At 43.0% G+C, this 14,200-nt stretch overlaps 1 protein-coding gene across 1 annotated transcript in view; it reads left to right on the forward strand.

Moving 5' to 3' along the window:
• Nucleotides 1-14,200, forward strand: part of TEX14 (testis expressed 14, intercellular bridge forming factor) — a 318,249-nt gene that overhangs the window by 155,158 nt on the left and 148,891 nt on the right. Inside the window, exons 17-18 of the mRNA XM_063425432.1 lie at nt 3,910-4,001; nt 5,506-5,613. Coding sequence (XP_063281502.1) covers nt 3,910-4,001; nt 5,506-5,613 — 200 coding nt within the window. The remainder of the gene's footprint in view (nt 1-3,909; nt 4,002-5,505; nt 5,614-14,200) is intronic.

The following is a 14,200-nucleotide window of genomic DNA, read 5'->3' on the forward strand; positions in this document are numbered from 1 at the left end:
TGCAGCACCTTGTCTTGAGTTAACCAATTACAATTATTGTTAAAACCAGGTACAGACAAGCATCCATTCTAGTTGGTGCTTGTACACGTTGTGACATGAAGGTGTCGTTTAACAAGTTTAAAAACCTAATTCCCTTTGCTGAGCTACTAGTCCCTCTGTCCCAATTTATGTCCGGGTAATTCAAATCTCCAATAATTAAAGTGTTACCCAGATTTGCAGCTTTCTCAATTTGCTCAAACAGCTGTTGTTCCTCGTCAATAGTAACATTAGGTGGTTTATAACATATCCCAACCAATAATTGTTTTCCCTTTTTTCTCCAAGCAGATATTTACCCATAAAGCTTCCACATTTTCCTCATCGCATTCCACTTGCTTAAGATTTGGCTTTAAATCATGGTTGACATACAAACATACCCCACCACCCTCCTTGTTTTTCCTATCCTTCCTAAATAACATGTACCCATTAAGTTAACTGCCCAGTCATGTGTCTCATCCCACCATGTTTCAGTTATGCCTATTATATCATATGGTTTAGTGTATGCTAATGCCTCTAGTTCCCCCATTTTGTTATTTCGGCTCCTTGCATTAGTAAGCATACATTTAATATCATAAGTCACTTGTATTTTTTGTGAATTATCAACATTACATAGCTTCTCTGTTCTGAGCTTCCCCCTCCCCCCGTCTCCACCCCCTTATACTATGCTAAAGCCCATCTCCTTTCTGTCCTATCTCCATTTTGTAGATTGCTTATGACCCTCCCCCCCTACTACTAGTTTAAAATCTCCTCCAACCTTCTAGCCATCCTATCCCCCAGCACTGGAGACACTCTCCCATTTAGGTGCAATCCATCACTACTATAAAGGTTTTACCCAATCGCAAAGTCGGCCCAGTGCTCTAAAAACCCAAAACCCTCCTTCCTGCACCAAGACTTAAGCCACACATTGACCTCTCTAATCTCCCGCTGCCTTTCCACTGTAGCGCGTGGGACAGGTAATATCTCAGAGAATACCACCTTGGAGGTGCTTTTCTTAAGTTTGCTACCTAATTCCCTGAAATCATTCTTTAGGACCTTCCATCTTCCTCTTACTTTGTCATTGGTATCAACATGGACCATGACCGCTGGGTCATCCTCAACCCCTCCCAATAATCCATGTAAAATCCATGTAAATCTCTTTAGTTTGGAAAAACGGCGCCTCAGAGGGGATATGATATCATTATACAAATATATTCGGGGCCAGTACAAACCATTATCTGGAAATCTATTCATAAACAGGGCTATACATAATAAAACACTAAACACAAATAAAGAAGAGTAGTCCCCAAATAGGAAAACACTCAATGCTGGTACAGGTGCTAATAAACACACACATTATTTACACCTTAGTATACCTAAATAACTTGCCTGGAGAAAGTTGGTGTGAATCAGGGGGAAGCACTCAAAACTGCAGTATAAAACACCCACAAAGGTGTTATCAGGAGACCTAGGTCACTAGGAATAGCGGTCTTTGTATTTAAACCTTATGACTGAATGCTGCACATACTCTCCTCGGTGCACCATCCCTTAGGGCGAAAATAGAATGCACTAGGTCTGGTATTTAACCCCTTAAGGACACATGACATGTGTGACATGTCACGATTCCCTTTTATTCCAGAAGTTTGGTCCTTAAGGGGTTAAGCTACTCCAATTATTCAACAGAACTCCTGTCTATAGTATCACAAACCAAGAGACATTTATTGTAGCTGAGGCATTGCAATTCTGCATCTCGCTATCAGAATTTTTTCAGAGGGAAACCTGGCAATGATATTTCAGTGAATAATCCCCTGTGTCTACACATGAAGGCTTACACTTCACTTGGATGGTTATGAGCACTATCCACCAATTTATCAACATTGTAATAAGTTGTTATTTTGTAAGTCATATTTTGAGCGACAGTCATTACCTCGTCATTACCTCGTGTCACAATTGCTACTACTGTATCTTTTTTAGATAAAAGGTTAAAGGAACAACTTCAGCTTAATGAGGTTGTTCAGGTGAGAACTATAACTCTCTGCAGCCTTTCCTCATGTAAATTTTCTCAGAAAATACAGTGTTTACATTGAAAGCTAGGAACACCTCCAGTTGCAGTCACTCAGAGTGAACCAGAGGGACTTCTGAGTTGATGGAGGCATCCACTCAGTTCTGCTGTGCACGAGTATCCTGTGATTCAGTATCTCCTCCCACTACATGCAGACACTGAACTTTCCTCATAGAGATTCATTGATTCAATTAATCTCTATGAGGAGATGCTGATCTGCCTCCTTGTCAGTCTCAGCCAATCCTATGTGAAAGCACTGTGATTGGATCAGGCTGTCACATGTCAGCAGACTGCCTGTTTTTCCTGAGTCTCAGCATGCAGATTTACATCTTCTGGCTTTAAAGGGAAACTCCAGTGCCAGGAAAACAATCCGTTTTCCTGGCACTGGAGGGTCCCTCTCCCTCCCACCCCCCAATCCCCAGTTGCTGAAGGGGTGAAAACCCCTTCAGTCACTTACCAGGGGCAGCGACAGGTCCCACGTCGCTGCTTCCTCCTCCCCCGCCGCTCCTCCTTCTGGTTACGTCAGCCGGTGGGCGAGACTGATCTCGCCCGCCGGCCGAGGAGACCTAATGCGCATGCGCGGCAATGCCGCGCATGCGCATTAGCGCACCCCATAGGAAAGCATTGAAAATGAATTTCAATGCTTCCCTATGGGGAATAGAGCGACGCTGGAGGTCCTCACACAGCGTGAGGACGTCCAGCGACGCTCTAGCACAGAAAACCTGTGCTATGAAGCAGGAAGTGTCCTCTAGTGGCTGTCTAATAGACAGCCACTAGGGGAGGACTTAACCCTGCAAGGTAATTATTGCAGTTTTAAAAAAACTGCAATAATTACACTTGCAGGGTTAAGGGTAGTGGGAGTTGGCACCCAGACCACTCCAATGAGCTGAAGTGGTCTGGGTGCCTGGAGTGTCCCTTTAATACAGTAAGATTTTTACTATATTTATGGAGGCATGAGGGGCCCAGGGGGGCTAGATGGTCGTGTTAACACTATAGGGTTAGGAATACATGTAGTTGCACTGGTGACTATAGTGTCCCTTTAATAAAGATTTATTTGCATGTGGATACATAAGGTAGCATTAACACTTAGGTTTTGAGTGCTTTCCCCTGATTCAAACCAACTTTCTCCAAGCAATTTATTTAGGTATACTAAGGTGTAAATAATTTGTGTGTTTATTAGCACCTATACCAGCATTGAGTGTTCTCCTATTAGGCGACTACTCTTCTCTATTTGCATTTTGTGTTTTTCAAATAAATCTAAGGGTCCAAGCCAATTTAGTGGTAGCTGGTACCACCATCCTGACCAAATTTCCCCAGGTCCTGATCCAATTAACTCTGGAAAGAACAAGGGAAATTATTCGCTGATCCATTTCAGGGCTATACATAGGATACAATGTCACGCATTTAGGCTAGAAGAAAGGAGATTTCATCTAAGGCAAATAAATTTTTTTTTTAAAGTAAGAGCAATAAGGATATGGAATTCTCTGCCTGAATAGGTGGTTTTATCAGAGTCCATAAAGATGTTTAAACTGCAATTGGATAAATACTTGCAAAAATATAACATAACGGGATATAATTTCTAATTAGTGGGGTAATAGCTGCTTGATCCAAGGAGATATCTGACTGCTATTTTGGGGTCGAGAAATAATTTTTTCCTAGTTTGTGGCAAAATTGGAAGTGCATGAGACTAGGTTTTTTGCCTTCTTTTGGATTTACAGCAAAAACATATGTGAGGAAGGCTGAACTTGACGGACGCAAGTCTCTTTTCAGCTATGTAATTTTGTAACTATGTAAACTTGAACCCTATCATGATGCTCTGTACTTCTGCACGTTAGAGAGGAGCTCCTGGCTTTCAGAGTGTAATAATTCGGTGAACCAAACAGAAGCTTGTGGAAACTCTTCTGCAATAGCTGGAAAGTCATGTAAGGTGAGCATATCACAATAATAATTATTTTATGATTGAAATATGTAATATTAATTGTATGATTGGAATAACATAATCCTGTTTTAAAACACTTAATATGTCACTGTCAGAGTATTTCAGTAGCAAACTGTTAAAATGTTCATATTCACAGTGTCTACAGTGTACCTAGCTGCTAGTTATTTTAATTTTTCAATATTAGTGTGTTTAGAACAGTGCGCATTAAATAATTTTATGCATTCTTAAAGGGCAAGTCTAAGCACCCAAATTACTTCATCTTAATGAAGGAATTTTTGGGGCATATGTACTGCCCCTGCAATCATGCAAAGAGAAACAATGTTAGTACTGCTTACATTTTGCACTTGCTATGACTACTGCACACAGACAGACAAGAAGGGCTTCCACCACAAATAAAGTTAAATAGTGTATCTATGTGACATCCAACATCATTGTGTAAAGTATGGCAACTTCTCTGTGAGAAGTATTACAATGACAGATTGTAATAATTGCTGTGTATACACTGTGTGTTCTTAAAGTGGCACTGTCATGGACGAATCACGTTTTTGTTTAACTTTATTTTGTGTCCGGTCCTATGTTCAGAGCGCGGCCATCTTTGTGTGGGTAGATGAAGTCCCTGTGGGACACGTCATCTGCCCACACTAGATAGCGCTGCGAAACCCCGCACATGCCCAGTTAAACACCTGGACATGCAAACGGGACTTTCATCCATTCATTCATTCGTCAGAAAGACAAATTAATGAATAGAAATGTCAGACGAACAAAGAAACACTGAATATCGGTGTTCGTTTAGTTTATTACAAGGAGGGAGCTACCGGCGCATGACAGTGCGCATGACATTCTGGAACAAAGAAAATATTGTGAGGGTTCATCTTTTTGAGGGGGGTGAGGCATACGTCCAATTGCACAAAATAACATATCTAACTTTTAAAAAGTATGTCATTTTTATAACCTAACATTTCTTATATAGCTCACAGAAATTAGACCCCCGGGTGAAATGCATTCTACCGAGAGTGCAAACAAAAATCCATGAAATATTAGGACTTGTTGCTTATTTCTAGCCTCTGCAAATTGACCTCTTGGTTATTTCAGATTTTAAAGGGACACTCCAGGGTGAAATGTACTCCCACCAAAGTTCAGATTTATTTATTTTCATCTTTTTTAAGTACTCAGTTATTATGTTACACTTCCGCATATATGCCATATGTTACAAAATATATTTTGCGTATTTTTTATGAAGAGAAAGCAATTAACTAGTTTTACCAAGACACAGAGATTGGCAAACATAAGAACAGAAAGTATGTAGAAGATTCACTGTATTGCATAGATAAAAAGCTTACATAGATCAAAATAGAGAAGAAACATTTTTTTTTTAATGTAATAACCATTATTGACTACTTAAGTTATTTTGTACTTCCCCTCTACTAGTTGGACATTATTGATAATACATGATAAAAGTATAATTTCTTGTTTCATTCATTGTATTTGGCAGGTCCAATGCACTCAACCGGAAACCTCACATAACTCCTCTATTATCACATTTGTCACTGCTGAAATGGATCAGTTTGAAGATTCAGAAGGTCAGAGCAGAGAAGAGGAGGTAAAAATGAATGTTTGTGTGTCCTGGATTAGTGAAAAATCTCATTATGGCTTTTTTGTGTTCTCTTTACACTTTCTTTCTTGAACTGTCTTTTATTTAAGCGTTGTTTCCTACATTTAAGACATTGATAAGCTTTAAAGGGACACTATAGGCATGCAGAAGCTTCATATCATTGAAGTGGTCTAGGTGCTGTGTCCCTGTCCCCCTCAGCCCTGCTATGTAAATATAATATCTACCAGACAGCCACTAAAGGTGCTTCCTGCTATTTCACAGAGTTTGAATCCGTAAAAGGACCCTGGCCTTCCTCACGCGTTGCATTAGGACAACCAGCGTCCTCAAAATCCTAATAGGAATGCATCGATTCAATGCTTTCCTATGGGGAAGGGCAAATGCATATTTGGCATGCGAATTAGGTTCCCCCTCGAACAAGGCGGAGGCCAGGGACTTTAGAACTGGAATTAAGTGAGTGAAAGAAAGGGTTATTTAACCATTTTGGGGATGGGGCAAGGAGGGGGGTCAGAGGACCACTTTAGTGTTAGTTAGAAATACAGTTTTGTATACCTAATATTTAGTGTTCCTTTAAAGGGACACTATAGGCGCCCAGACCACTTCAGCTCATTGTGTCCCTTTGCCCTTAGTCTCGCAATGTAAAACATTGCCGTTCCAGAGAAACTGCAATGTTTACATTGCAGCACTAAGTCTGTCTCCAGTGGCTGTCTACCAGACAGGCACTAGAGGCGATTGCTGCTTGCTAGGCGAGGACATTTAGTGTCAGCTATTTCTCCATAGGAAAACATTGCAGCAATGCTTTCCTATGACGAGGGCCTAATGCGCTGGCCGCGCATGCACATTAGCCCCCCTTTGTCAGTAAATTAAAGTTTTTAACTATTTTAATCCGGGAGAGTAGGGTCACGAGGGAGCTATAGTGCTAAGAATACAATTTTGTATTCCCAGCACTATAATTTCCCTTTAAGCTTGAGGTTTAACCCCTTAAGGACCAAACTTCTGGAATAAAAGGGAATCATGACATGTCATGTGTCCTTAAGGGGTTAAAAAAATACTGTATCAATGATAGCCATAAAGATTTACTCCACTAGGTGGCACCAATGATCCAAATAAATTTGAATATTAAGTAGCAAAATGTTATTAACGCAATTTAATTTGTATAGTACAGACCTTTCCAGATCTCTTGATGACATAAGATGAGATCATAATAAAACAGTCACGGGGGAATTACACATTGTTAATCGGTGGATAGTGGCTAACATTGTAGAGTTATGCTTTCATGTTTTACTGAAAGGCTTTCTAAATGCTTTGCTTGTACAATACAGTACTGTTAGTAATAACGGTGCTGCTCCTAATGGCCAGGTTCTCAGCCACGACATCGGTGAATTGCTGCAGGGTTCTCAAAATGGCGCCGGGACACGAGGGCCCCTGGGGAGGGGGCCTCGTTTGACCCGCCAGCCGTGCCCAAATAAAGCTACCGGAGACCTGGTCACAGCAGCCTAGCCTAAGACATGCTCTCCGAACTGAGAGCGAATATAGCGGCTGACATGGCCTGTTATAAAGACGCCATAGAAGGTGCTGTGACCAAGATAACCCTCCTGGAGGCAACGATGATCACACTCTACTCTAGGTTCACCTCCGTGGAATGCAAACTGGCAGAACTCCAACAGAAACAAAGCCACGGCAGACAGAACTGAGGCTCTGGAAGATCAAAGACGGCGTTACAATTTATAAGGGCGGGGAATTACGGACTCGGTGAGCTTGACCGACCTGCCGCACTATGTGCGCCGCCTGCTAAATACTCTACTACCACCAAAACAAGCCAAAGCATTTAAAATTGAGGGCATGTTCCGACTGCCGAAGCCGGCGTCCGCATCAGAGGCGACAGCAGACCTGATAATCAGATTACAATCCCTACTGGACAAGATCGTAAGACCCTGCAGCCACTACTGATGACCCTACAAGCTAAGGACGTCTCCTACTGCTATTGGTTCCCAAAGGCCCTGTCCTTTACAGGGCTCGACATACAAGGCTTCAAGTTTCCAAGAGCTGGAATACCACCTGCAACTTCTGAATACCACCTGCAACTCCTGAGCCTGCATAGACCAGTGGGAACAGCAACAACAGGTCTGGCATGTCTGGACCCCTCGACTATACTGTAGTTTACCCCCCGCTCCACACAACACAAAGTGCATGCCAGGGAAGAAACCTGAACAACACCGCCCCACAACACTCCCATCCCATGATGGGTCAAACAACTAACACTACCGTAAACCGGATTTATATTTAAGTTGCCATAGGCTGTTTTTTATTTGTTTAATTATGTTCTTCCACTTAATTATGATTGTGTTTGCACTAGGCCCACTCATAAGGCCTATAAGGCACCCTTAGTTACTGAGGGCCATAACGGAAGCCACCACCCCGCCCCCATCAAGTGTTGATAATAAGATATCGTACCTTATCTGCAGACTCTGGGAGGGGCTCTAATCCCTTAGGGGTTCTGCTACACATGTGCGCTTTTCCTGACCCATACTATTCTACCCTATGGGGGGAAATACTGAGACCCCCTAACAGTCTACTTTCGTGTAATTTTCATGTCTTTTCAAACTAATTAGCATACCCCTGTGCCCATGGTGCTTTCTCTACCAGACACCACCATGGACACACTAGCCTGATTCCTCTAACTCTATAAAAGTGCCTGAATCTAACTGTCATATACTTGTTCCTTTTGCTTGACACACGCTTGCATTTGCTGTTGTGGCAAAGCGGGCTTTGTTGTTATACACTGCACAATAAAAATAAAGAATATATATATATATATATATTTTTTTTTTTTATTGAGTTTTGATGTTTGCATATACGTAATAAACAATTGGGGTACAGAAATAAAAAGAGGGGAGCGGGGAAACAAAACAATGTACTTTGCACGATGCACATTTTACATAGTATTACAGAGAATATTACATCTTCGACACCTAGCTCATGTAGTTGTCAGATCAACGTGTTAATTACAGTAAGTTACATTTTGACATAACCGACGTTGACCGTCCCATCTTCATTTGTCAAATGGTGAGATCACAGATCTAATATGGATACTTATCCACCTGATATGCAGTGTCGCTGTTACAGTATCTTACAACATACTCATTTCCCAATTAAACCTTTGTTGGGCTGAAACGAGCTCTAGCTATCTCTGTGTCCTGTACTTTACAGTGTTGCTACTATGTCGGCTGTTAGTTGGCTTGTGTGTTTTAGCTGTGGTATGGTGTTCATTTTCGGTGTATTCCCTTTATCCACCTGTCACAGACTGTTCTCTGGAAGAACAACGTCATTTGTACTGTGTATGATAAAACTTGCTATGTACTCAATTGTTGTGTCCATCCAGGTCGACCAGTGTCATCAAAGATAGGGTGTGATGTAGACAGGTATTGTTTGGTCTCAATTATTATATCTCAATTATTATAGAAGGGCTAAGTGGGCTTGAGGTTCCTATTTATCATCTACAGAGTGTGGACTACTGGTTTTAGAGTCAATCTGTTATCGGTCCAGCCAGCCCATTTTAGTGAGTGCGTCCCCTCTCTGCCACTGAGCCTGTATGCCATGAGTTCATATTCGTATGTGGCATCTACTCTGTTCCACACTTCTGCGAATGAGGGGGCATTTGTTCCTTTCCAGTGACTTGCTATGCTGGATTTTGCCGCCGTTAAAATGTGTATGGCAACTACCTTCTGTGGTTGTGAGAAGACAGTCGGGGAGAGGTGGAGGAGGTAGCATTCCGGTGTAAATGGAATTGGTATCGGCATGATCCTGGTGAGGGCCTCCCCTATTTGTTGCCAATATGGTCCTAACGTGGGGCAATTCCAAAAAATGTGTGTGAGAGTACCTGCGTGAAGGCCACAACGCCAACATTTGTTAGAGACAGTACGGTACATGTGTGCCAGTCGAGTTGGGACCAAGTACCACCTCATTAGGAGCTTGCAGTATGCCTCCCAATGGGACAGACTGTGTGAAGAGGCTTTGGTGGTTTGGATGGCTTGTAGCCAAAGTGGGATGGGGATAGAGATATTGATTTCTTTTTCCCACTGTTCCATGTAAGTGTGTTTGGACAGTGGCTCTACATCGTTGATGGCGGTGTAGCACAGGGATAGCGGTTTGGTATTTGCACCCTTGCCTATACAGTGGCGACCAAAGAGAGTGAGTTGGGACTCATCCAGGTAATGTATTTTGTGTGAGAGTGTTATATGTTTGAGTCTGATGTAGGTAAAGATATCTCTAGCTGGTAAATTGAATTCTGTTTGCAGTTCTGGGAAAGACTTAAGGCCTTGTGGTGTGAATAGGTGGTGAATGTATTTAATTCCTTTTTGTATCCAGGACGTTCTGGGTATGTCATGCGATAGTGCTGATAGGATAGATGTGGGAGCGAAATAAATGAGATTGTTCACTCCAGTGAGTGTGCGGGCCCATCTCAGCCAGCTGCGTATCAGGACACGCGTACTCGGCAAAGGGTTATGCTGTTTAGTGTCCCATTTTTTATATGATCTAAGTAGGTGTTCGAGTTTGGTCGGGTGTAAACACGCATCTTCTAAGCGCAACCAAATCGGGGGTTTGGAATTTGACAGGACCTCTAGTCCTTGCGCTAATAGCGCTGCCCTATAATAGGATTTCACCTCCGGAATGCCCAGTCCCCCTTTCAGTGGTGTTTGCCAGGTGAGGCGTCTAGTTATCCTTGGGGGTTTCTTTTTCCAGATATATGCGTTAAAAATTGACTGAAACCTTTTCAGGGTTTTATCTGGTAATTCTATAGGTAACGTACGAAAGAGATATAACACGTGGGGTAGTGCCATCATTTTCGTGGTGTGTATCCTTCCTAACCATGACACCTCCAACCCCTGCCATGTGTCTAATTGGGACTGTAGTTTGTGGAGTAAGGGCCTGTGATTTTCCTGCACCAGTTGAGAGTCAGATTTTGCCAATTTTGTGCCTAGGTATTTAAGTGAGGTTGACCTCCAATCAAAGGGATGGGAGTCTTTTAGGGATTGCACCTCATGGGGAGGCAAGCCGATGGGTAATGCTTGGGTTTTCTTGAGGTTATTTCTATAGTACGAGACCTCCCCATATTGTAATAAAAGCTCCATCAGATTTGGAATGGAGGTATGTGGGTGTGTTAGGTAGAGCAGGACATCGTCCGCAAATAGTGCTATTTTCTGAATCCCGGCCGGAGTGTCCAGGCCTCTAATATCTGGGTGAGTTTTTATGCGGTTGATGACTGGTTCTAGACTCAGAATAAACAAGAGAGGCGAAAGCGGGCACCCCTGGCGAGTGCCATTGCTTATATTGAACGGCTTGGACAAAAATCCAGAGTTGAACACTTTCGCCGATGGAGCTTTGTAAAGGGCCATAATTCCTCCCAAGGTAGAAGAAGAGAAGCCCATTTTTGTGAGTGTTATTTTCATGTAGTCCCAGTTCAGGCGGTCGAACGCTTTTTCAGCGTCGAGCGCCAGAACGGTACCTCCCTGTTTGCTAGTCCTAGCCCAGTTGATCAAATTTATGAAATGTCTGGTATTGTCGCCCGCCTGTCTACCAGGCACAAAACCCGCTTGTTCCTCCGACACCAAGTCCACTAGAAGGGGTTTGATCCTTGCTGCCCACAATTTAGCATATAGTTTCGTGTCTGCATTTAACAGGGATATGGGTCTAAGGTTTTCGCTTACCGTAGGTGGTTTACCCGGCTTGGGGAGAGTTATCACGTGTGCTTCCAGCATCTCTTTAGGCATAGAACCTGAGGTTTTGATGTCATTGAAAAGCACAGTTAGGAAAGGGATCAGGGTTGATTCTAGTTTGTGATAATAGTAGTTGGAAAGCCCGTCCGGGCCTGGGGCCTTGTGTTTTGGCAAAGAATGTATTGCAGTCTTAATTTCATCTTCCGTAAACGGGGAGTCTAGCGCGCTGCTCTGGTGTTGGTCAAGATGAGACAATGTTGTACTCCCCAAAAAGTCATGTATGTCAGTTAGAGATGGGTGGGGTGTGTTATGGTCGTCTTTTAAGTTGTAAAGGTTGTGGTAATATTGTGCTAATTCATTAACAATGTCCTCTGGGTTGTATAATTTACCCTTAATGGGTGAGTCAATATAGGGGATTTTAGATTGGAATTGTTTAGCTTTAATTTTGTTTGCTAGGAGTCTGCCTGCCTTATTTCCCTGAGTGTAATATGTCCGTTTCAGGGACCTCATCCACCTTTCGTCGTGTTTAGGGAGAGAGAGCGCAACTCTCTTTGCAATTCCCCAATACGTTTGGTAAGCGTCTTGGACGGTTTTGATTTATTTTGAGCTTCTATCTCCGTGTATTCTTTCATGAGTGTGTTATGCGCGTCCATTTGGATTTTCTTGTGTTTAGCGCCCTCCCTGATTAGCACCCCTCTAATCACAGCCTTGTGAGCAACCCATACCGTACTAATAGAGATCTCATCTGAGGCGTTTTCTTTAAAGTATTCAGCGGCCTAGTCAGGCCCTAGTCACTGCGGTCAGCACCTGATCTCTGTCCAACAGCCCTTCGTTAAGCCTCCACTTTCCCCTACCCCTAGCTGGATAAAGTGCTGCAAACATCACCACGACTGGTGCATGATCTGACCAGGTCCTCAACCCTATGGATACCTCTGTCACATTTGGTAGGGTTCTAGCATCTACTATGCAGAGGTCTATACGTGAGTAGGTCAAATGGACGGGGGAGAAATACGTAAAATCTTTCTCTTTGGGATACGTGGAGCGCCATGTGTCGTACAGGTTATGCTCAAAGAGTATATTGGAGAAAAGATTACCTTTAATACGAGATTGCGATGTGGGATGTTTATTCTGTTCTCTGTTTATATCTAACTCAGGGTTCAGGGCACAATTAAAGTCGCCACAAACAATGACATGTCCCTGTTTCAGTGAAGCTATTTTTTTTAGAGCCTTACGAATAAAGGCAATTTGGTTGTCATTAGGGGCGTATAGAGATACTACAGTAACTAGAAAGCCATTCAAGGATCCCACCAGAATTAATAGCCTACCCAATGTATCCGTTTATTGCATAGTTTCCTGGAATACCCAGTCTGTGTGAAATAAGATGGAGACCCCTTTAGATTTACTCGGGGAGTAGGCGTGGAACATTTGGGGATATTTTTTCGGGTAGAATCGGGCTGGCTTACGTGAGCAAAAGTGGGTTTCTTGCAAACATACTATAGCTGCTTTGGATTTTGACATTTCTTGGGCTGCGAGACGCCTTTTGTGGGGGCTGTTGAGGCCCTTTACATTCAGTGAAAAAACTTTAAATGAGGACATTGTTGTGGGTATAATTGATCGCCTTATTTGATTGTTGTAGAGTTAAACTGCCTATTTTTCCCTTCTGAGAGGTCTGTGCCCTCTGATTATAAACATACGTGAAGTGGGTTTGTGTATGGCTGAATAACACTCGCCTGCCATGTGTGTTATATGCTTTCAGGTACATAGGTGCGTGACTTCTGACGAACTTTCGGTACACAGTACAGTTTAGTACAAAATCGAAATTAAACCATAACAAACAATATAAACAATAAGATATATACAAGACTCCTTTGCGATTAACCCAAAGACAGGGACCAGGGTGTGCGCATTGAAACACACTACGCATAGTCTGGTCGAGGGGGGGTGGCGATTGTCCCACCGTCATGCAGCCTTTAGTGTCCATTTGGAACGTCTGGACTTTAAACGTGGCTGATAGTTAACCGTAAAACCAGAAAGTCAAACATGAGTTTTAAATATAATATGAATAATACCATATTGCACTAATACCATATTGCATTACTGAATTGCATTAGAGTGGTTGGCGTCAGGTAGCGATGGCGCCTTTGGGCCGTGACATCCTGTTCTGTTGGGCTCCCCTTTCTAAAGTCTCCGTAACCTATAGAGTACCTGCTCGGTAATCACTTAAGGTAGCCCGCCCCAGGGGGTTGAATGTGAGAGGGGTGCGGTTTGGGGGTGAGCCCTCCTGTCAGCTTACTTATACCTATGATATATATGTAGACATCTCAGTCTGTATTTGACATAACCTGGAGGTCTGTTATATCTGCAGTCTGCCGGTTCGGTCAGTCTTATGCGGGCTTCAGGGCGGCCAACATTGCGACCTGCACGCCTGTAGTTGTTATAGGGGCAGTCGATGTTTATGCTACCGCTAGTGGATGAGTAGGCCCCTAAATTTGTTCGTCAGGTTCTGGATGAACATCCCCTGAAGAACACGGAGGTCCCCCCAATTTTCAGGCCCAATACCCCCTAAGTTTAGTACACCACCCCTATCAGTTAATGAGTCATTAAAGACAAATAGTTTCGGGGCGTGGCCTGGACACGGAGCGAGCTGGACGCATCTGCCTAGAGCTCCGCTCCGTACACACCGCAGATAGCTCACAAAAGCTGACATTTCACGACTAAACCACCCTAAATCATTAAGTGCAGAAGATGGAGAAAAGCCAAACTAAAAAAAACACCAAAAAAAGTCTCGGAATCAGGAGCCTCAGTAGCTGAGTTCTTCACCATGCCGCGAGGCGGACTTGTAGGATCACAAGATGGCGGCG

This window comes from Pelobates fuscus, chromosome 1 (assembly GCF_036172605.1).
Source record: "Pelobates fuscus isolate aPelFus1 chromosome 1, aPelFus1.pri, whole genome shotgun sequence".
Classification (NCBI taxonomy): Eukaryota; Metazoa; Chordata; class Amphibia; order Anura; family Pelobatidae; genus Pelobates; species Pelobates fuscus.